The sequence below is a fragment of the Equus asinus genome, chromosome 5 (assembly GCF_041296235.1).
Source record: "Equus asinus isolate D_3611 breed Donkey chromosome 5, EquAss-T2T_v2, whole genome shotgun sequence".
Taxonomy (NCBI): Eukaryota; Metazoa; Chordata; class Mammalia; order Perissodactyla; family Equidae; genus Equus; species Equus asinus.
The window spans coordinates 109031106-109055842 of NC_091794.1; the positions used below are offsets into that span (position 1 = coordinate 109031106).

The 24737-nt window shown below is 40.2% G+C and overlaps 1 protein-coding gene across 29 annotated transcripts in view; it reads right to left on the bottom strand.

The window, feature by feature from the left end:
- CAMTA1 (calmodulin binding transcription activator 1) overlaps nucleotides 1-24737 on the bottom strand; it is an 854855-nt gene that overhangs the window by 760516 nt on the left and 69602 nt on the right. The window contains exon 1 of one of the 29 annotated variants that reach the window (XM_070511179.1): nucleotides 11533-11604. The exons of 27 other annotated variants lie outside the window; for them this stretch is intronic. Coding sequence is in view for 1 of the 2 variants with exons in the window: in XM_070511196.1 (XP_070367297.1) it covers nucleotides 12828-12875 (48 nt within the window). In the remaining variant the exon portion in view is untranslated. Of the gene's footprint in view, nucleotides 1-11532; nucleotides 11605-12791; nucleotides 12876-24737 lie in introns of those variants that run through there. One more of the 29 variants, XM_070511196.1, reaches the window with a different exon arrangement.

Sequence of the window (24737 nt, forward strand, 5' to 3'; positions counted from 1 at the left end):
ATGTTCAGAGGCCAGTCAATTCCACAAGTCTAGAAGATGGTACTTATATATGAAAAGAGCTGGCTTCTTACAAGTAAAGTCCTCATGACATTTATGATCTATTTCCCTAGAAGTTATCCAATTAAATAATTAGTTAAGACATCAGAACAACAAACTGAAGATTGCAAGGTGATCAATAACAAATTTTTTTTTTTATATAAAATGCGATTGTCTCTGTGGGATCAGATGGCAGCTTCTGACTTTGCTCTTTGTACATTTGCTTTCTGCTACCAAAATTTTAAGAGAAAAACAGTATTTATTCTCTTCCCCTAAAACAGTTATTAAGTTCACCTTTTTGGCGTGAAGGTGATTACCCCATCATCACTTCCCCTATCCATCGACTCCCATTCATTCCCTCACAATCACTGCAGATGCTGGGCTGGGCTGGGCTTCAGGGAAACAGAAACAGGTGAGGCCCAGCACCTGCCCTCAAGGAGCTCAGAGTTCAGTGGATTAAAGACACTAATAAAGAGATGAGTTACAATATGATATAGCAAGAGCCCTCACGGGGTATGGAAAGCAGTGCCTATAATAAGAGTGAACCAACAGGACAGGCTGCGCAGAAAGAGTGCATGGAGAAGTGACATCCAGGCTGGCCTCTAGAAAGAGTCTGTCTGCCAGATAAAGCAGAACTGGGGAGGAGGGATGGGGTGGAGAAGGAAACAGGATGTTCAAAGGACACAGGAGTGAAGTGCCTGCATCTGGGGAGGGTGGAAGGGAGGAGGTGAGGATCGGCTAGTGGCATATTGTACTTGATTGTGAAGAGCTGTGGCGTTTGGTATTTCTCTGCCTTCACCTACATCCACATCCAGAGATAGGAGTTTCAAGTTAATCAGTACTTATTAGCAAAGGCAAATCCAGATGAAACACACACAACGATCCAGATAGCTGGCATGTATGTGGGTGCTATGTACCTGAGGATAAGGGCAAGTGCTTGCCTACTGCAGGCCAAATACCCGCCTTGGTTAAGGTCATACTGGTGAAAGTCTAAGGTTTAGCAGCAAATTTTTGAAGGAATAAATTACAAGTTTAAATGTTATACCCTGGACTTTTTGAGACCAGAATTACAACAAGAGCATGCTGGTGACCCAGGTCTAAAAAAAAACAATGAATAAATGTCAAAACGCTCACTTTTCTAGTCTCCTGGACACACTAAGCTTCACTTTTAAAGAAACCAGTATTATGTGTGTACCAAATTAAGTAATTATGTTAACAATGCTTTTAAAAAGCTACTACTTTGGTTTTCTTACATAACATGTTATAATTTACAAATGGCATCATAAAATAGCTCTTCTTTTGCTGGGATACATTCCAGTCCATTTGTCATAAAGATTTGCGTGTGAAAAAGTGACTTTATAAGCAAAACGCCACTTAGGAATAAAAACCTCAAAACAAACTGCAATAAAGCCAATAATGTTCTTTTAATTTCTTGCTTAATTTCTAGTTTTTGGTATTCATACACTTCCCCATCAGATGGAAACATTTTAATTAGAATAGAGGTTAAGAAAATTTACACAATGAGTACTTCATTATTACGAAATTGTGTTTACTGAGTGTTCCTTCATGTGGACACAATGGTGTGAGGAGAGCATCAGAGAGCGCACAGTTAGTGACCATTCTCTATGATGCCTTTAGGGGGATCATGAAAGTCTGGAAGCTGACAATACAGACTACCTAGATCTCAAATTCTCATGACAGTAGCTCATAAAAGATGAACAGGCAATTATCCCTTCAACACTAAAGTCATCCAAGAACATAAGGTTCACAAGCACACGGCTCAAAATAGGCTCTTCCTATACACTGGCGCTGGGAGGATTTTTGGTTTATCTTCATAGAGCAGGAAACAAACTAAAGGGAACCTAAAGTAATTTAAACTTGATAAAGGTACAGAATCGAGGTCCATTTACCTTTCCCCTTGGGGCTCCTTATGGGGATGGGAAGTCGTAAGAGCATGTGTGCTGCTGAGGAGTTCCTGTTTACCCTTTCAAAACAGTTTACTTTTCTTGGCCTACCAAGGCTAAAGAACAGGTTTCTGACCTCATCATCAATTCTCATTAATCTTTAAAGACACAATGTGGATCAAAGCCAGAATATATATATATATATTATACATATATACATATAGCTAAATTCCCTGCATGGTAAAAGGTTGACCACATCTGCCCTTCCAGAAGCGTCAGATGAGGGCAGGCAGGTTTTGCATGCTGCCGCCTGCTACTGCATGAGGCTGCCTCAAACCTCCTGCAGGGATTCAAGCACATTTAGGATTGTTGAGTTAAGTATACCTAATAGAATTTGTGGATTATGCCAAAATAAAGATAGGAATCAAAAGATATGACAAAATAAAGAATCTAAAGGATATTTTTTCCTGGGAAAAGAATTTCACCGTATGAGTTGCTCATACTGAGTTAACATTTTCATTAGTGATTCAATGAAAGGCCTTCTGGATGAAAGCAAAAACCCAAAAGAAAAGCTGCCATTTTTGGAAGACTGTCAAAATTTACGACCTTGTGTTCTGATACTTTAATGTGACTCAGAAATCTTGCCCCACACCCATGTTCGCAAGGAGGTTCCCTTTGATTTGAAATAAGGCAAGAGCAATCCCTCAAAACCTCACGGATGCTTTGAGAAGAGGGCCAGGATCAGGGTCAGGAAATGCTCCTTGGTGGGCAGAAAGTTAGAGCAGTGGCCACTGAGGCAGTGACCCCAAGCAACACCATGGCCTGACCCCCTCCTGCCTCTCCAACCCTGCTCCTCTTATCAGGAGTCGTAAGTGGTGTCAGACCCACATAGACAATCCTTCATAAACCTTGAACTCTCGTGTTACTTGACCCAGTCTCCTCCAATAACCATTGGCTGCACTTCCATGGTCATCACCAAGACCTATGCTGTCCAGTGTGGCAGCTGCAAGACACATGTGGCTATTGAGCACTTGAAATTGTGAATAGTCTGAATTAAGATGTGCTGGAAACATAAAATCCATTATCAGATTTCAAAAACTTAGTACAAAATAAATGTAAAATATCTCAATAATTTTATTTTGACATGTTCACATAATATTTTAGATATACTGAGCTAAACAAAATATAGTATTAAAACTAATTTCATTTACTTCTTTATACTTTTTAAAAATATGGTTACTAGAACATTAAAAATTATCCATGTGGCTCACATTATATTACTACTGGACAGCACTGCCCTAGACCTTGATGTTAACCATAACTGCACCCCTTCATAATATCAAACTCAAGCACCCCACTCTTTGACCAGCCCTACTCCAACAATTCCTTGACCCTACTCCTTGAATCCAGTGATCCTACAGCCTCTTGCTGCCCCTCATGTCCCCCACATTTCACTTGTGCTCCCTGCCAGCTTAGGTACATGGTCCGTCATCACATCAGTGCTCAGCTCCCTTGGCCCTCCCTCCAGACCTCTCCCTTGGCAAAACCTCAATCCCAGGTTAAGTGCAACTCTCTGCCCTCTCCTAGCCTGCACTTAGGCAGCAGAAAACAGGACTGCTTGAAAGTACCAGCTCCACTTCCTCTCCTCCCATTTTCCCTTTAACGAGCTAGAATCAGGCTTTGTCCTCACCATTTCACTCATACAGCTCTCATCAAAGTCACCAGTGACCTCCACGCTGCCAGATCCATGGTCAATTCTCAGTCTGTATCTTACTCGACCTTTAGCAGCATTTGACACAGATGATCACTCTCTTCTTTGAAATACATTCTTCCAGGAGACTCTGCTCTCCTGGTTTTCTCTCTCTGGTGTTCCTTCTCAATCTCCTTTCCTTCCACCTCTCCACTGGTACCCCAGGGCTCCTGTTTGAAATTCTCTATCCATCCATGCCTCCTACAGGATTTCATCTTTCCCAGGGCTTTAAGAATTTTGCATATGCTGAAAACACTGAAAGTCCAGTCCAAGCCTTGGCCTCTCCTCTAATTACAGACTCACATACACGACTGCCTATTCAACGCCTCCAAGTGTCACTTCAAGTTAACACCTCTAAAACACAACTCTTGCTTTCCCCTCACCCTTTCTCCCTGCCCTACAGCTCCCACAGACTTCCCAATCTCAGTGAAAGGGAATTGGATTCTTCCAGTTGCTCAATGAAAAAACACTGGCATCATCCCCAACTCCTTATATCGGCAGACAACCTATCAGCTCTTCCTCTGAAACGTATCCAGCAACTGACCACTTCTTACTGCCCTGGTCCAATACACCATCAGCCCTTGAAACAGTCTCCTCGCTGGTCTCCCTGCTTCCATCCCTACCCCCTAAACCAGGGATCGCAAACTTTTTCTTAAAGGGCCAGAGAGTAAATATTATAGGCTCTGCAGGCCAGATGGTCTGTACTGCAACTACTCAACTTGGCTGCTGCAGCTCAAAACCAGCCTCAGACAATATGCAAACGAATGTGGCTGTGGCTCTGTTCCAATAAAACTGGAACTTAAATGGACACTGAAATTTGAATCTCATATAATTCTCATGTGTCACTAAATACTATTATTCATCTTTTTTTTTCCAACAATTTAAAAATGTAAAAAGCCCTCCTAGTTTGCTGGCTCCACAAAAACAGGCAGCAGGCTGGATTTGGCCCTCAGGTCATAGTTTGCCAACCCCTGCCCTAGACTATCTGCACTGCATTTAAAGGCATCCTTTTAATCATGTCATTTTCCTACTCAAAGATTCTCAAAGATTCAGTAAAATCAAAAGACCTTCCCATGACCTGTAAGGCCTATGGGATGTCGTCCCTAGCTACCTCATCTTCTGCTCTTCCCACTACATTCCGTACAACCACAGTGGCCTCCTTGCGATTCTCCTTGCTTCTCTTACTATTGCCAAACCCACACCTACTATGGGCCCTTTGTTTCTGGTGTTCCCTCTGCTTGGAACACTCTTACTCCAGATAGCTACATGGATCACCCTGTCACTTCCTTCAAATCACCTTAGGAGAGACACCTGCTCAAGTCATGCCATCTAAATAGCGCACATGTGCAGCACACACATACCTACGCAGACATCTAGGAATCCTTTAAAAGGTTTACCTGGCTCCATTGTTCTTCAACATGCTTATTATCATCTGACATTTATTTCTTTGTTTATTTACTTAGAAATAAACAGATTAGGCAGTTTTTTAACAGGGAAACAAAACAGCATGGTATTTAAGAGCCTGAAATCTGGAGGTGGATTACCTAGGTTGGAATGCCAACAGCACCACTTCTTATCTATGTGACATGGAGCAAGTTATTTTTATCTCTCTGTACCTCAGTTTCCTCATCTTTGAAATAAGGATAATAACAGCACCTACTTCCTGAAAGTGTTATGAGGACTGAACGAGTTAGTAAACGTAACTGCACAGAGAATCACTCAATTAGCGTTACTTGTTTTTTGTTTGTTTACAGTTTATCGCCCCTCCCTGTAACCGGAAAATAAGCTCTTTGAAAGGGGAATGCCCTTGTTTTATTTACTGCTTTATTCCAGATACCTAGGAGAGTGCCTGGTACAAGGCATCCAATAAATATTTATTTAAAAAATGAATAAATGTTTGAATTTAAGTCACTTTGTGGGTGGGCAGTACACCCCAGCCCCACATCATCATCACACAGATATGAGGGAGGACAAAAGCTTTCTTACAACCCATTCCACAAGAGAAATTAAAAGCCTACTGTTCCAGGTGAGCTTGTTTGCTGATGTTTCTCTCTGTGGAGAAACAACTCTATTTACTACCTTAAAGAGAGGCATAACTGCACCATTCTCTGAGTAGCAATTGTGTCACCTCATAAGAAACCCACAACCTAAAACTGTGTTGTATACTAAAAGTTACATATTCAGGTCTCTAACCAAATTACAGAAGAAACAGATTTCATAGTCAGGTTCAAATTCCACATGTAAAACACCAACTTGATGCCCAGTAGTACAGCTCGGTTAGGTCTCACAGTATTTCCTGGACACAAGTGCAAAAGACTGTTTACTCAAAGTGACTTACATTTAATTGACTTCTTCTAAAAACAAAGACCATCTCACCAAATAAAAGAAGTCTTCCTGAGCAAAAAGGTAGTAAAAACATGTCCGTCCACCCATCGTCCATAGGCAAGACTCACAGCACACCACAGGTACTGTGGATTTGGCATTTCTGCTAGGATGACTGAGTTTTGATTTACAGGTGGTATTAAGATGAGTTAAAGTACTTCTATGTTCTACCATTTTGTGACATGGTCTTTAATGTGAAGATACTTATATATGCGCCAGTGTAACATGGGCTCGTTTTCTAGTGAGAGTCCCACTTCCTTTAAAACAAACAGGAATGATAAGGTCATCCACCATTGAGCAAAGTAGAAACTACTCTCCTAACCCTCTAAACCAAGATGTTTCACTGTGAAATTAGAAATGAACATCTTCAGTACTGGTTCTACCAAACAGAAAATAAATGAGATATAGGTGGTAAAAACATACCTATATCAGCTAGTATATAATTCAGTTGTATAACTGCCCACCTGCACTAAATGCCAGAAAATCATGAGCCTGGATAAGCAAACAATTATGAGGAAGGGTAAGAAACTGGGGGTTAAGGAGTAGATAAATCCCAAGAGGTCAAGGTGAATTGGCATGGACCTCATAAAAATGTGCCACTGCCTACCCACTTCTCTGCACTGCTCTGGCTTCCTGCTGACAGTGATACAACTAGAACAAATGGCTGGGGCTCATGGTGGGGAGGTTTTTCTAAGAAGTGATAAGATCAGATCTGAGATAAGTCTTTTTCTGTTATCCCCTGTGGTTTTTTTGCTTTTTAAATTCTGCATTTGGTTGGTCACTCGGGTCACTGTAAAATGGACAGCACAGACAACACGCATGAGCCAGGCCGGCACATGTCCCATCTCAATTCTGCATTGCTACACAGTGGCAAAACCTGAAAAATCAGGATGATAGTGCTCTAATTTAACCCTGTATTTAGCTGATGATCCTAAATAACACTTCGTCAGCTTTTGTGATCTAGCACAAAACCACATGCCTTGTGATATACCAGCTGGGCTGTGGTAATGCCCTTGACTTGAGGCTTAAAAGCTTTGGTTGGGACATAGCTCTGATGTATTGCATTTCCATTTCAAACTGAAATGATTATCCCTGGATTTGGCATCACACAGAGTGCTACCAAAATTAGATTACGGCTAGTTAATAAGAGTGCCTCTCCCTCTGGTGCACCTCCACGAGTGCCACCACTCTCTGCTTTGCTTGTTTGCAAGATCGAAAAGCCATGGCTGTTTGGTTTACAGGATGCAGGGATAAGAACCATCTGCCTGGTCTGGTGTTTCTTTAATTAAAACTTTAATTACAGATATATCTCTGCACAGATACGTGCAGTCTATCAGCTCCTGTTCTTAATTACCTGTGCTAATGAGAACTGAAAGGAGAGTGAATATTTGCTGAGTGTCTACTATGCGCAAGCACTTGTGCCAGGCGCTGTAACATGCATCAGAGCAGGTAAAGACACACAGAGCCAAACAGCCCAGCCAAGAGTTTCCACCTTTCCTGCCAGCCTTCTAACCACCATAACACAAGAAGACAAGAAGTCATTCAGGTCTCTCCTTTGGGAAAATGAAGGTCTAGGAGGGGTAAAATACTCAAAAGGATCAGCACAGGAAAGAGAGAAAGGACTGGATCATTAAAGACTGAATAATCACAGTTCCCTGGGAGGCAAATGTGATATTGTCTACCATGCGGTGTATTTCTGAACCCACCTACAGATGGGTGTGAAAAGTGGAAAGTCTGGTCTAAATCCTGTGAATGTGTGGCATGTCACACAGTGCCACGGTAACCACGGCCACAGTTTCCCAGGGAAACAACAACCACAAAAGAGAACAAACAGGATGTTTCCCATCATTTCCTGACTGTGCAGCAATCCTGCTGCCACCTTCTCCCTCATTAACTCCCTTTCTGGCTAGGGCAGATTTTCATTGAAGAATGATAAAAACATCTTTTCATACTCCTACCATGTTTTTCTTGGTCTCCTCACTGCCTCAAGAAGGGTTCAACTCCATCAGAACTGAGTCCTAAGTGGCCCACCTGATGTGGCTGGGGCCACGCACAGAGCTTCTCGACTTTCACAAGGAAGCCCTCTGCTTGCCTTCAAAATCGCACTAACCCTATGCAACTGGTTCATGTGAGAGTGGAGATGAGGGAGAAATGCAGAAGGAGGGTTACTTTGACGATTTCTCCATCCTCTCTCAAGGCACACAGGTACTCGCACACATCTATGGGTGTCACAGCGTTTGCTCTGTGCCCCTAGGTTAACGTGATGGAGGAGGTGTCCTGAGCAGCACGTCTGGACTGGCTGAGCGCCTCAAGGAAGGGCCTTTCCCTCTCAGGAGCAGGTTCCTCATCATCAAAATGAGGGGTCCAACCCAGATAACCTCAGATCTTCCGGCTCTAAAAACTATGCAGCAAATACACTAAAAGCCTGATACAAGTGCCTCTAGAATAGTCAAGTCTATCCTATTGCCCAACATTCTGTCCTAATAAGTGACTGAAGCCTGGCATTTCTCAAACTATCTAAATCCATCATGCTCAATTATCTAAATTTTCAAGATAAACCACCCAAGTTAGGGTAGACGATTATAAACAAATCTGACTATTTTCAGGCTAATGAGGGGTAGTGCCTACTCCTTGGAAAGACAGATACTAAGACACATAAGAAATGTCAATTTGAACACCTACTATGTGCTAGGCCCCTTGGAGGATATTCCCATAAGTATCTGGTAGATGCAAGGATAAAAAGAGAAAAGAGGACAAACAGGAGGAGGAGGAGTTGGGAAGAGGAGGAGAGGAGAGAATGGAAACATAAACGAGAAGAAAGAAAGCATGACTCCCTACTTCCTTTAGCTCTGTGACTAATTTCAAACCTGGTTTTTGTGATGGTCAAGAGCCCACTTCCAGAAGACTATATTCTATGCAGCAGATGGTTGGGGCTTTTCCCACAGAAAGGGTGCTGATTACTGGTGGTTGAATTACTAAAGTGGCCCACAAAGGCCCATTTTAAATTACAATGTAGCTAACTATAGAATTAATAGCACTGGCCCATGTTCCGGAAGCACAGGTCTACAGGTGCACAAATTATTTACATTTTTTTCTTGTTTATAGCATAAACATCCTGTATTTCTGAACCTATCGATCAACTGTTCTCTGTGAGAATGGCCATATCAGAGTCCAGGATGGGGCCAGTGCTCCATATTTTAAAGCTGTACAAGCGATTCTGGATGTGCAGCCAAAACCGAGGAAGCTGCTGGTATGGAGCCCCAAAAAGTGCCACATGTGTGACAGAGCCTTCCTGGCCATGGTGGTGGCAGGTCACTGGAGGCCTTACTAAGTCAGACGTGCTGATGGCTGGTAATGCATACAGTTGAGGCCCTTGCCACCAAATGGCAGAACCATTTCTTATCAGGGGTGAAGCCAGGTTTGCCAGTAAATGTCAGAGACTAGGTGCCAGGAGAAGGGCAACACCTGGATTTAAGTCCTAGTTCTGCAATTTACTAGGGGTGTGACCCTGCATGAGTTTATTTAACCTACCTGAGCATCAGTGTTCTCAGGTGCAAAGTAGGGTTAATTACACCACCACCTCATAGATAAATTTAGATAATTAAAATGTATGGGAAGCACTTGGAAAAATAAGTGACACAATAGCAACTCCTTCCCACTTTCTCTACATAGGATGAAGCACTGAGGCCTCATACAGCTGGGCAAAAATCACTAAAGAGTTAAACACTTTATGACTTCCTGAAAGGTAGCTAGACAGCTTCTTGAAGCCAAAAGAGAATGAGTAAGTGCCAACTAAGTAACAGATGGGTCTCTCCAATGGGTCTCTTTTCTTGTGTCTCTACAGCCAACAACAGCTAAAACAAAAGAACCTATCAACAAAGGGTTAAGTAGCTCTTAATTATCTAAACTTTTCTTCCTAAAGGTTAAGAACCCAGAGGTAACTTTAAACATCTGACCTGCATCTGTTTTAGAGGTGCTTAATTACCATAAACTATCCAGTTCCCCTCTCTGTAAGCATGCATGGGTCTCCAAGGCAATGTTAGAAGACTAACAGGGAAACTCTTTAAAGTTAATTTTCTGCAAGGTGTATGTTCCCCTCAGAATTCCATTTCACTGAAACTCCCATTCTGCCTGGGTTTTCCTGGTGTGCAGGAGCTGGCCCGGACACCACAGCCACAGCCACCCTGCATGCCGGCCACGGCTCTAAGTACTTCGCGTACATCAACTCACCATGACCCTGGGAGTAGGTACTATTATCATCACCCCCATTTTAAAGAAGAGGAAACTGAGGCACAGAGAAGTTAGGTAATTCGTCTCAGTCAGACCACTTGCAAGGGGCCCAGGTGGGATTCATTCTCCACAGGATTCACTACAACTGCCTCTGAGCATGACGGTCACAGCTGCCGGCAGCACAGCCATAGGAGGAGGTTTCATTTCAAAAGCACCTTTTCTCTGTGTTCCTGGTACGTCCATCACAGTGTTTCATTTATCCTGCCAAAAACCCTAAAAAGCACGTAGCAGACATACAATACCTACATTTCACATAGGATAAAACTGAAGTCAAATCAATGAAATGTTTTACACACTCCAAATGTTAAGCCAAACAGCTAATTTCACTGTTTTTAACATCAACATGAAAGTCTTTTGAAGTTTTTCTATTTGAGGTTTTTAGTTTTGTGTGACTACCTTAAAAGACACCAGCGGCACACCCAGAGACCCTGCAAGTCAAAAGCAGGTTTTCTGTCTCTCAGACTAAGGTCTCACTAAATCATGCTTATAAAAACTACATCCATGTGGCTTACACCTTACTAGAATCCTAAAAACTAACCAGATTAGAAATGCTCATTGAAAATAAGTAATAAATGTGTCCATATATTAGCTCTCTTAGAAAAATTAAGTTATCTTAAAATGTAGTAAGCAGAAAACTCTAAAGAAAATTTAATGGACCTAATTGCAAAATAAAATATCATAATAAAAACATTTCTCTTGTGTACCTATTAATGTCTCTTCAGTTCCTACTGGACTTATGAATAAAGTATTTGACTACCTCTAGAGGACACGGGAGCCTGCAGGGGTGATGTCAAGAGGTTCTAATTCTGTCAACAGGGAGCTTGTGACTCTCTAGGGCCCATCAGTCAACTCACCCTCAGGGGTCAGGCAGGTATAGGCTGCTTAAGCAAGAGAAGTGGAGCAGACCGCCACTCACAGCCCCTTTCAGCCCTCCTTCTGAGTCTCTATTCAATAAAATCCAAGCTACACACTATTCCTTTGGCGCTAGAAGGATACGGCTGGAATCAAAGGAACAAGGGACAGGATCTGAAAAGCATTCCTGCACAACTCTGAAAGCATTATCATAAAGAAACCCCCTTAAAATGCAAGGTCTGATAAATAAGTTGTTCCCAACTACTGGAACATTCATTCCATGTACTTTCTGGCTTTGTAATCATAGGATGTTTTTACCTTTTTGTATTTCTCAGCTCTGATATTTTGCGATTCTGTGAAAACATACCCAACAGGCCAAAAGCAGTTTTCCAGGTCTGTAAGTATAATAGACAAAAACGAGCTAGTGAGCCTGAAGAAGCGTTCATGAGAGTTCCAATCTCCAATGAACAGCTCACTACAACTAATTTTAATTTGTGGTTCTAATGAATGACATAAACTTTTATAGGTATCAACAAAGCTCAGAGAGGACTTAAATCCATTTCAGTGCTCATTTAGCAGCTTCAGCTGTGTGCAATTAAAGCATCAGCATTAAATGTTAGAGAATAAAATAATGAGACACTTAAAAAATAATCTGTGCTTCAGTAGGCCATGCTAAGAGATCTCACATTTTTTAAAGAACATGACTTCTTAGGAATATCTCGCCAGTTCAAAGAATTAACTCAAGTTTGACTTTTGTTTTTAGATTTTGGTTTGTTTTGCTTTTGAATAAGAATTTTCTGAAAAAAGGAATACAATAAAAAAGGCACTGTCTGAAAAACAGTCATGAAACAGCATATGGCATAAAGCAATCTGGTATATGAACCATCACAGCTGACTGATAAAGTTTCAGCAGAAACAAAGGACATTTCTGATTATGTTAAAAATATTGCTTGTTCTTAACTTATGCATCAAATAAGGAAACCAAATATTAAAGGAGGGGAAAGGTGAATTTTGGAAATGAGACAACTTTTTTCTCTTCTAGCCTTTACATGGAATTAAAGAGCTAAACTTTTCCTCCCAACAACACTTGAGAATATAAAATGTAATCTGAGGTTGTAGAATGTGGCAGCTAAGACTAATAAATTCAAGTTGCCACTATTTCTAAAAGAGGAGTTAATCTGCGAAGGAAGAGGTGTGTGGTGATGGTGAGGGGTGTGTGGGAGGGGGAGTGGCAGAGACATGAAGGTGGGTGTCTGGTGTGTGTGTGTGTATCTGTGAGTTATGTGTGAACAGCAAGTTAATTTAGCTGTCACAAAATATGAATAGCAAAAGATATACTGTAGGGGAAATGCACTCATTAAACTTAAATTTAAAAGGATGAAAACACAGATTACACTTTATTTTAAAAACTGAAATGAATTTTAATACAGAAAATGAAGACAGCATTTTGCAAATTTATCACTCAAAGGGGTATCTCTATTTGAGGAAATCAGCGTGTTACACTTTGAGAGATGAAATGTTACAGCTTGTACACCAAAATTAAAAAATGAAATTAAATTAAAAAATGAAATGGTTACCAAGGTAATGCAGGTCAGGGGATCAAAGGTGAAGGGTCACACATTATTAAAAAGAAATCCAAAAGGACGGCTGCACCATGATCTCTGCAAAACAAAGGAGCTCCAGTAAGTAAAGCTAATATCTCCGAGAATTTAAAATCAAGTTCTTGAAAAGAAGACGCCCTGTAATTGAACACAGTCATTCCTGATTCTGCGTAGAGCCATTTTTATTTAGGTACAAAACCAAATTTAAAGCACCTGTTAGCAATAAAACTTTTGTAAAAATTTAAACATTCAATCATATTAAAACCCAAGGATCTCCAATTATAAGTGACTGAGAACTACTGACATTTCCACTGGACCCCACACCCTGTCTTCTGGAAATGACAGTGTTTGATAAGTTGCCAATGTATCAAAAATCTAATTTGGTCACAGCTTGGTGCGTTTTTTTCCTCTCCTCAAGGAATGAGTTCCAAAATTGAGTTTTTGCAAATTTGTTTCATTTGAAGTAGCTGCATAAAATTTCCATTATTGGAACATTTAGTATAACAATGTTCTAGAAGACAGCAATAAAGTGAAACATGATAAAATAAACTGTGTAACTATATCTATTAAGATCTGTTCTCACATTCAACTCTCACTGCACAGGGGAAAAAAAAGACAATTTAAGCAAAATAACTTGCTAGTTCTACTGGAATTATACAGAATTAATAGAAGCTTGATATGAGGAACATTTTAAAACAGAAAAAAGTATCTACCAGGTTAGGTTTCAATTTCACGCTATTATTTACTCATCTTCCTCATTCACAAACTATTGTTTTTAAAAGGACAGAAAGAGCCAAGGATCTGTTTCGCAACATGTAGCTACCACCTAAATCATGACATATTTAACTTTCAGCAATAGCAAGCATAACATTTAACAGTAAATAATTTCCATATTCATTTTACTAGTAAATAAAATGAACACTATCATGACACGGTAATCTTTAGTCTCCTCTCTAAAACTAAACTTGAGCAGGTTACATGCCCTGATGTCAGGATCCAAATTCCTTATCTTATTGGACAGCAGTTTCTAACAGGCAATCTGAATAATTGCTCGCCATATGTGAGAGTAAATGAGAGCATGACTAGCAAAAAAGAATTTCATTTAAGCACCATTCTTTCTTCCAGTCTCCTACTTCAGTTTCATCTCACACTATCTAACATTTGAGTTTACCTTGTTAAAATCAAATTCCAAAAATACTTATATTAAATTATTTAATACTATATTTAAAATATAGACCATCTCCCAAAAGGATTTTATTAAAAGGAACAGGATATTCTTTCTGGTGGCTCAGAGCAATCAATAAACAAACAAACTATACATATCAGATTTCTCTTAACGCTGATTAGGTTTTGTCAAAAACAACTTGCCGAGCTTCATGCACTAGATACCACTATATTAGTGCCTTAAAGCCACATTTCCCAAAACATGTTTTCTTTTAAGTTCCATAGCTACTGAAAAGTAAACTAGCATTTCATTTCTCTGGAATGCTCACCTCACATAAAGACTGTCACATGTGTGTTTGTTGCTGGGAGGCATGCTAGCAATTTTGCACACTACAGAAGGAATCAATACCCCATCAAAACAATGCATATGTTGTTTTAGCAGCACTGTTATTCAGACCACTTCAGCGTGTTTGTAAGAAAAGGCAAGGAGCCAGCAGTGTAATGTTAGTCAAGTCCTGTCTTACTAAAATATTTCCCATTAAAAAGGAGAAAAAGTCTATCTGTTCAGATCAAATATTTATATGTAACCCTTCATTACCAAAACATGTTATTATTAAGTAATTTCTTCTTGACACCAAGAGGATAAAGTATAAATAGATGCTTTGTAAAGAGTCTTTGAAATCATTTCTAAAATTCACCAACTCACCAAAACATGTTAGCCCAAATTTTAGGTGACTTAAGAAAATCTATGAAGAATTTTAGCTAATGTTTTTCAAATGAGTTTGCTACTTGGGGTGGAGAAAGTAAAGGCTACCAGGAGTTTGCCACATCCCTAACATTCAAGGAACCTAGAATATAATTTAGTAAGTAAAAAGCAGGCTAGCAGACAGAGCACACCTGGGGAGCACCTGCTTCAAGTTCCACAACAACCAGCTGTCACCAGAGCCCTTTGCTGAGGCAGGCATTCGGAATACGCACGGATTTTCCTACAGAAACAATCTGACGACTGCCTGCTTAACCTGAAATCTGTTGAAGTGACAGTTCTGCTCCAAATTCTAGAGGCTATGGGGCCTGAGTAGCTTTTTATTTTTTTCCAAAGGACTGGCCCAAGCTGAAACTTTGGATACAAAACATTCTCCTAGCCCTCCCCCTGGGCCCAAGAGACGGCATCTCGTGAGCCAAAATTATCCATCTTCCTTTTTCCTCCAGAAGCCTCCCTTTTCCTCAAGAAGGCCCTGGCATTAACTGACAATGAACAGACTGAATTAACAGAACAGAGATACCAGTGCATGCAAAGACCAAGGGGGTTTCTTTATCCCAAAACAAATCCCTAACCGGTAGAACTGGCATTTTTATCTCAAGGGGTAGAGAAAGTTAGTCTACTGCAGGAGAGTCCCTTTCCAAAATGACAACCAGTAACTGAATTAAACAGGAGATGATCAAAAATCCTCTAACCCCCAAAACTTCATGGGCATAACTACCATACACACTATCCTCAATCCGAAACTGGAGAACTATACTCCACATTGATAAGTTATGTTACTGAAAGAAGAAACACCCCAAGATTCACTTTCACAAAAGCATCAAGTCATCCGAGTTCCAGCAAAGAAAACTTTTCCAAGGAAATTCTCACCCATATTAAGCCCTCAGTGTCCACACAACTTTCTGTAGGGATATGTTTTCCAACACGCTCAATTTCTACTCTATGTTAAAATTTATTTATTTACTTACTTATTTATTTATTGCCAGCCAGCATTGAGAAGCACAGAGAATTGGTTCACTTCTCAATTACACAGACACAGAATAAAGAACGTCATTTCTAATAAGGTTAAATCATGACAAAAATGCTGTCATTTTTTCTCTCAAAACAAAACACATGGAAGAACCAGAAAGAAAAGAAAAATAAGGAGCCAAGAAAATTCAGAGTCAGAGAAGCTGGGAGACAGTTGAAGAAACCTATTCAAATAGAGCCCTATATATTTTGCTAATTCTTTACAAAATGGCTATTGACTCAACAGTATAATGCTTTCTGCAGCAGAAACTAACCTCAACAAGTGTATTCAGAGATTCAAGAGAGAAATGTCCAGCCAAAAGTTATTACAGTGATTGGGAAAAAAAATTAGTCTATAAACATAAATAAATAAATCACCAACATACCATTCAATAAAACAGACAATCCACTAGAACAAAATGCACTTCAGGTAAGCATATTCTTTGGTTAAGTGGGGATTATATTTCTAATGCCCTTTCATGTTAGAATTTGTTCGGTTTTTTGGCATGTTAGAAATACCATCTAGTAAAAAACTAAGAAAACAAAAGCATTTGGTTTTCAAGTTTGCGACTCCTCCATGTGTGGCCCCATCCGACACAGTCAGGCGTCATTCCTTCCTTCCTCATGCCCCTTCCACCAACAGTCACCATCACTACCATTTTTTCAACCTTTCTAAAAATATTATCTCCTCTGCCAAGCTTCTCAAAGACAGTCTGTTCTAAGATTTTGTTTCTCAAAATTTTCTATAAATGACATAGCAACCTATACCTACAGTCATCACATCATTTCCACTATAGTCCTCAAAAAGAAAACAAAAGCTAAAACTACAAATTAAATACCTTTCCACCTAGTACTTTATCCTCAACAATGTAATTTTTTTTCCCTAATAGCTTCGAAGGTTTCACAAAAGGATGAAGGGAGTGGGAGGGAGGAATGGCAAAGAGCAGGAGGGAACCTTTAAGAGTGATGAATATGCTCACTATGGCGGAGTGGTGATGGTTGTGTGGTGTGTGCATGTGCATGCCTATCAACCGTACACTTTAAGTACGTGCAAGTTATTACATGCCAATTATACCCCAAACGGGAAGGCAGGCACAAGACAGCAACCCTGACCTCTCCCTGCACACTTCGAGGCCATGCTGAGGCTACTCATGCAGAGAAAGCCAAGAAAGTCACGGGGAAGCCAGTGAGGGGCACCTTCTCTGAGCCACTGAATCCCAACTCCGGCCAATCTGCCACTGGACTTCTCATTAGGTGACATAATAAAAAGGATACTCACTGTTTTAAACAAATGCATAAATAAATACACAAATACTATATATTGAAAACATCTGATATTGATTACTAACTTTCATATTATCCACAAACCTGCAATTATCATATTTTCTAAACTGAAAATCGGGGCAGTCCAACACAGTTTCTCTAAGAAGAGAGATTCAAAATCAGCTTTAGACATACTTCTCACTTTGCAAATGAAATGTAAATTCACCAAATATTCTTAAATTTTTTCTTCAGATTTGAAATTTATATTATATCAACTCAGTCATAACCAAGACCCATTCCTTTCTGCTACTATCCCACTAGGGAAAAAGAGTAATACAATATATACCAAATTCCCCCAAATACAAATTTATAAGAAATAAAACAAAAAGGAAACAGATTCCCCCACTGTTGCTTTTCTTTCCTTCTTTCTTTCTTTTTTTTTTTTTGACGAGGAAGATCAGCCCTGAAGTAACATCTGTGCCCATCTTCCTCTGTTTTATATGCGGGATGCCTGCCACAGCATGGCTTGCTGAGCAGTGTGTAGGTCTGGCCCGGGATCCAAAGCTGCAAAGCCCGGGCCCCTAAAGCGGAGCACACGAACTCAACCACTAGGCCACCAAGCCGGCCCTGGTTTTATTTCTATATCACGTATTTTTTAAGCTTACTATCCGTGCACACCAGTGCTTATTTTGCTTGCTCTACTGGCTTCCTACACAAGTCAGGATCATCAGGACTCATACATTTCCCATTTCCTCTATTCATCGACTCTCCAACTTCAGACTAAGACCATCCTATTTAAACCAAGTCATTTTTAAAAACAGTTGCCCAAGTCCTACCCCTAAGAAATTACAATTCAGTATATCAAAAGAAGAGCTAAAGAATCTGCATTTTTAGTAAAACCCCCAGGTGAGTCTGACCAGAAGAGTCCACAATCCTCACCTTCAGAAAAACTGCCCAGTCCGAAAGCTATATAATGCTACAATCCAGTGTTACTGAAATTAAAAAGAACAAATAAAAAGAATATATAAATTAAAAAAAAAGAAAAACTGGCCAGGTGGGTCCAACCCCATCCTCGAGTCCCCCTACACACACCCTGCCTCCTGCAGGCACCGAGTTACAGGTGTTAAAGCTGCCAAAAGGTAAAGAAACAAATTTCAGCTGCTAACAGCTTCAGATGGTCCTCCCTCTCAAGACTGTTAAAAAATTTTAAATGCCCATAGATGCCTAAAAAGTCTTTAAAGCCCAAAAGAATAAAGCTATACTGAAAGGCAGGGTGGCTATACAGATACAGGGAGTCCTTTCCGGGCTTTACAAGCATGCCATGCAATTCTGCGTTACAGTAACAGCTCTACCACTTACTACTACTATGACCTTGGACAAATTATTTAATTTTTTAACTAAGTCTCACTTTCTTCATTTATAGCATGAAGATAATAACATCCCCAGTTCATAGGGTTGCTGTGAGAAATAAAGAAAATAAGCAACATAAACTGCGTAGCATAGTGCTTAGGACCTAAAAAAGTAATAAAAATTAGTTCAGTGATTACTATATTATAATGTGGATTATCTTACATTCTTTTCCTTATCTGATTTTTTCCAAGGTTTACAAGAGAGATATTGCTATCCCCATTTTTACGGATGGGCAAAGGTTAAGTTCAAGACGTAAATCTCAAAAATGGCAGAGCCAGAATTCCACTAGATCTGTCCAGATCTGTCCTGCTCCACGCTCTAGCACTGCAGGGAAGGAAGATGCTCCTTTGGCCCCTCCAGTCTCACGCCCGCCCTGCGCACTGAGGCTCCCAGCACATGTCTGGGGAATGAGGCAGTGACTGAATAGGCAGGTCCTCAAGGGTGAATATACACTTCTAGATCCACTACTGTACCTATCACTGCACCTTACTCAACGCATTTAAAAGGATACTTGTGGGATTTAAATCAGTGGAATATGAGAAATAAACTCAAGGACTTATCTGCCTATTAACATGCAAAAAAGGGAAGAGTAATTGTTTTCCATTCTGCAGTTCTACTCACTAATTTAATTAAAAGATAAATTCTATTCATTCAATATTTATTGAGCACCTAACTCTGGGGCAGGCTCAGTACTAGGTGCCTGGGATGCATGTGAAGAGCAGAGAGAAGGTATCAGCCTTGTCTACGTTACCCATCAAAGTGAGGATTCACACACAACAAATAATTTCAAGCACCACGAGCAACGTGAAGGAGAAGTGCAGGATACTATGGAAATCTATGGCAAGGGTACCTCCTCGACTCTGCAAAGGGGCCTGGAAATTTTCCCTGAAGTAACATTTAGCTGAGATCTGAGGATGACAAAGTGGAGAGTGACCATTTTCTAAGCAGAGACACGACATGTAAAAGACAATGCAGCAGAAAGGACCCAAGAATGTAGAGGAACTCAGGAAGAAGAAACCAGTGACTGGAACAGAGAATAAGGTGAGAGGGGCTTGGCAGGAGGCTGGAGAAGGGACAGACACAAGATTACACAGGACTTGTAGACCACGTTGATCAATTTGGGATGGTACCTTAAGTACAACGGAAATCATTCAAAGGATTGAAAAAAGGGGTACTACAATCCAACTTGGATTTTCAAAAGAACACTCTGGCACCTGGGTGGAGACAGGGGGCGGGGTGTACAAGCAGGGATAGGAGTCAGAAAATCCCTCCAAGCAGTCTGGGCTCAAGCAGTTGTGGCTTGGACTGGAGTGGTGGCTGCAAAGAGTGATTTGAACAGAATGGAAATTTATTTGAGAATAGAACCAGTAGGTTTGGATTTAATATGGAGTAAAAGAAGAAGGAGGTGTCAAAAATTACCTTTAAGGGAAAAAAACTGGTAACTTTACAGTGGACAGACCTGGGAAACACTACCTCAGCCAGGTGATCAAGGTCAACATCATCAGTGATAAGTCATGTTGACAGCAGGGACCCGTAATGTGATGTGATAAAAAGGGCGCTGCACCTCTGCAGTCATCCTTCCCAAAAGCCATAACCTCAGTCTAATCGTAAGAAATACAAGAGACAAACCCAAATTGAAGGACATCATACAAAATACCTGATCTGTCAAGGTCAACAAAAACAAGGAAAGTCTGAGAAACTGTCACAGTCCAGAGAAGCCTAAGGAGACGTGATGGCTAAATGTAATGTGGCGTCCTGGACAGAGTCCCAGAACAGAAAAGGACATTAGGGGAACACTAAGGAAATCCTAATGATGTGTGGAGTTTAGTTTATAATAATGTATCAATACTGGTTGATTGGTTGGGAAAAATGTTCCATATTAATGTTAATAGGGGAAACAAGGTGTAGAGAACATCAGAACGCTCTGTAATATTCTTGCAACTTTTCTGTGAATCTAAAACTATTCTAAACGTAAAAGTTTATTTTAAAACTGACCCTCAGGCCTGACTCAAGCGTCCCCATCCCAGAGGCCAAGAGGAAAGGTGCAGTCAACTTACTTGGATATATCTGAGAAATCAAATAAAATAAGCACTGAAAAATGCTCCTTATATTTAACAACTTTGAGATCACTTCTGAGCCAAGAAAGGAGTTTCAGCAGAATAATGGAAGCTAAATCCAGATTAAAGAGTCTGAATAAGAGGTGAAAAATTAGGGGGAAAAAAACAACAACTACAAGAAGTTTGGCTTTCGGATTTGTACACCTAAGTTCACAGCAACATTACTCACAATACCCAAAAGTGGAAGCAACCCAGGTGTCTCTTGATGGATGAATGGATAAACAGGCTGGTATATACATAATGGAGTATTATTCAGCCTTAAAAAAGGAAGGACATTCTGACACATGCTACAACGTGGATGAACTTTGAGGACATTATGCTAAGTGAAATAAGCCAGTCACAAAAAGACAAATACTGTATGATTCCACTGATATGAGTTACTGAGAGTAGTCAAACTCATGGAGACAGAAAGTAGAATGGAGGGTGCCGGGGGCTGGGGGGAGGAAGGAATAGGGAGTATTATTTAATGGATACAGAGTTTCAGTTTTGCAAGATGAAAAGAGTTTGGGAGATGGACGGTGGTCAGAGTTGCACAACAATGTGAATTAACTTAATGTCAAAGAACTGTATATTTAAAAACGGTTAAGATGGTAAATTTTATGTTATGTATATTTTATCACAATTAAAAATTTTAAGAAAGAAGTCTGGCTCTCAGAACATTAAATCCATATCAAGCTATAATGATCTAGAATGAAAACTATTTGAAGCTGGACAACTGTAACCAAGACTAGCACTTCCCAAACACTTCCCTAATGATGTGTGACACAAGACACATGGATTAAAGATGCTGACCCCCTCACACTCTGCAAGGGGGCCTGAGTCACCCAGACCCCTAACCAGTGGTCTCTGACCTCAAGAGCACTCTTCCATTAACCCAGTATGCCCTATAAATATTTTTATTTTTGATGGGTTCTAAAATGTGAGAAAAGCTGGCAAGCAACAGCTAGAGAACAAAGATTAGAGATTATTTCAATTCCATTTTCAGTGGCAAGAAAAGTTGCTTTATTGTGACCTCAACTTACAGAAACTAGCAACGAATCATTTAGAGAAACAAATGAATGTCTACTACAAAGTCACAGTCCACTTCTGATAGATCTTTAAGAACAGAACAAGAGCAACAATTCTCTCTTCATGATACGCTAGATTGACAAAAACTATAATCAGCATGTAAGGAAAAAAAGGAAAAAACACCGTGGTACTGATGTAGGCACAGAATAAACAGATCAATGAACAGAGAGCATCCGGACAAAGAACCACATGTTCATAGAAATTTAGCACAAGGTAAAGGTAACATTTCAAATCAGTAGGAAAGGATCAGTGATTCAGTAATAAGCATCTACTTAGGGGGAAAAATGAAATCAGAGCTCTATCTCACCTTACCCATATACAAAAACTGGTTATCTCTATTAAATATCTAAGGATAAAAATTCAAAACAAAGAAGAAAATCTATGGAGAATACTTAATCACTGGAGTGAGGAAGACTCTCCTAGGTATATTATCAAGGCCAGAAAGATTCAGAGTTTGCATGACGCACAGGACTGCCATGAAGACGTAATGACTTCAGAAAATTAAGACTGAAACATTTAAATCAGAAAGAAAAAGGATGAGGAACCTACTAGAAAAAAGAGCAAAAGAATGAACAGACTATTCAAAAAAGTAACACAAGCAGCCAAAACATGCAAAATCTCAGGAATATACAATGCAAATTAAAAGGAGACATGACTTTTTCACCTACTGGATTGAGAAAGATTTTAAAAACTGTAATACCTAGTGTTGGTCAGAGTTTGGGGAAATGGACGCACTCATATTCGGCTACTGAGAGCACAAACTGTTACCTTTCTAGAGGGCACATGACACATGTTTACACTCATGGAGAAGCAACTCTGTTGGTGGGCCTCTCTCCTAAGAAAATACCAGAGAAGTGTGCAAAAATATGTGAATGAGAATGTTAAGGGCTTCACTGATTATAAGAGCAGAACACTGAGACAATCAATAATGGACTGGTTTACAATTTTTATAGAACAGCCATGCTCTCTGCAGCTACGTACATCCTCCTCCACATCCATGTACTGGTGTGGAAAATGCCCACGACAGATTGGGGCACAGGGAGAAAACCGGTTAGGGAAGAGGTACATGTGACTCCTCGTGTGTTGGGGGGGTGGGGAGTGGGAGGAGGACTGTACACTCACACACACATATATATACACATACAGATATATACACACACATACACACGACTTACATATGCACTTTAAAGTCCTGAGAAGGATATAAATCAAATCATTGACAATGGTTATCTCCTAGGGCATACAGGTTTTCTTAAAAGTTTCAATGTTTAATCTCTATACGCCTTCATTAGCATTTTTCCAATGACCATTTATTACTTTTATAATTAAATATGTTTATATACTTTTATAATAAAAAATATAATAAAGCGATTTCTATGGAAGGTATAGATTACCTAGTGCAAAATGGATGTGGGTCTTTCTGTATGCTCCCTCTTCCTCTTTAGTATGTGAAGTCCTTCAAATATAAGACAAGTTTCAGCTATGACTGAACAGTCTTAAAACATCTGCACAAAGGAACACCCCATACTTAGCAGTCAGAAGTTAGATCTTCTTAAGCTATGACAAAGTTATATATGGCACTGGAACCCTCAAATAAAAAGCATAAGATTCAGCAAATAAAGGGTAATCTTCTCCAAGCATGCCTAAATTAGAAGGGGTTATGGCCTGTCAACAGGATTTCAAGCAAACAAGATCATCACGAGGCTAAACTGAGGAAAGGCCACAAGAAACACTCACTACAGGATCAGTCCAATTAACTTACGAGAAGAGGAAGTGCAAGGAGTACAACTTTAACCTGAATACACAGCCACTGCAGTGAACCCCAGCTCAACTGGTTCAATTGGCATAAAACCACCAATACACACACACCACTCTAAGGCAGTATAACGCTTAAACCAAGAGCAAGACCGGTTGTAAAAGAACTTCAATACATAAATCAAGATATATCCCAACTGATTTTAAAATTACTAAAAACAGTCACCTCTCAATTGGGTAATGCCCTGAAGGATAAGTAGATCTGTAAATCATATTAATACAATTGAGAAACATACAGGGAATAAAACTAATGCCATGAAACAAAGCTAACTCAAAGAATTCAAAACATAATTGAATAGTTAAATCCTTTAAAAGCAAATATAATTGTAATTTGAATTGGGGATATCAGCACTAATATCCCTACAATATGTCTTCATCCACAACTGATCTCATTTTGGTCCCTCAGTGGGAGATAAGAGAAAATACAGATTGGTGTCTGACTCCAGTTCCTGGCACAGAGCTCCTAAAACCCCTGTAAATTCCTAAGTGATAAGAGCACTAGGAGCATCTTTAGTTCTAACCAGAGGACTCTGAACAGACTCCTGAATGGCTCCTGGATGGGGGCTGGTCACCAGAAAGACCAAGCCATGATGAGAAGCTTGGAATTTTCAGCCCCACCCCCTCTCCCATTTCTCTAGAGGGGAGCGGGACTGGAAATGGCACTAATAATTGATCATAAGGAAGCCTCCATCAAATCTCAAGAGTACGAGGTTCAGAAAGCTTCCAAGCTGGCGAACACATCCACACAGGGAGGCTGACGCACCCCAACTCCAAGGGGACAGAAGCTCCTGTGTCGGGACCCTCCCAGCCCTCGCCCTTTGTACCTCTTCATCTCGGTAATCATCTGTATCCTTTATCGTATCCCTTAACAAACTGGTAAAGATAAGTAAGTGTTTCCCTGAGTTCTGTGAGCCACTCTAGCAAATTAATTGAACCTGAGGAACGGGTCATGGGAACCCCAGATTTACAGCCAATCAGTCAGAAGCACCAGTGACAACCTGGACTTGCAATTGGCATCTGAAGGAGGTGGGGGGCACACATCTTGTGGATTGAGCCCTTAATTTGTGGGATCTGGTGCTATCTCCAGGTAGATAGTGTCAGAATTGAGTTAAATTGTAGGACACCCAGCCGATGTCGCACAGAATTGCTTGGTGAGGGAAAACCCCCACATATCTGGTATTAAAAGTGTTGTGAGTGTGGGAGTGGTGTGAGAGTAAAGGAGAAACACAGGAGGAGAACTGAGTCTTTCCAACACACTTGGATTCCACAATTCATTCCTTCCCATTCCTGGGATCCTGTACCATTAATTCAGTC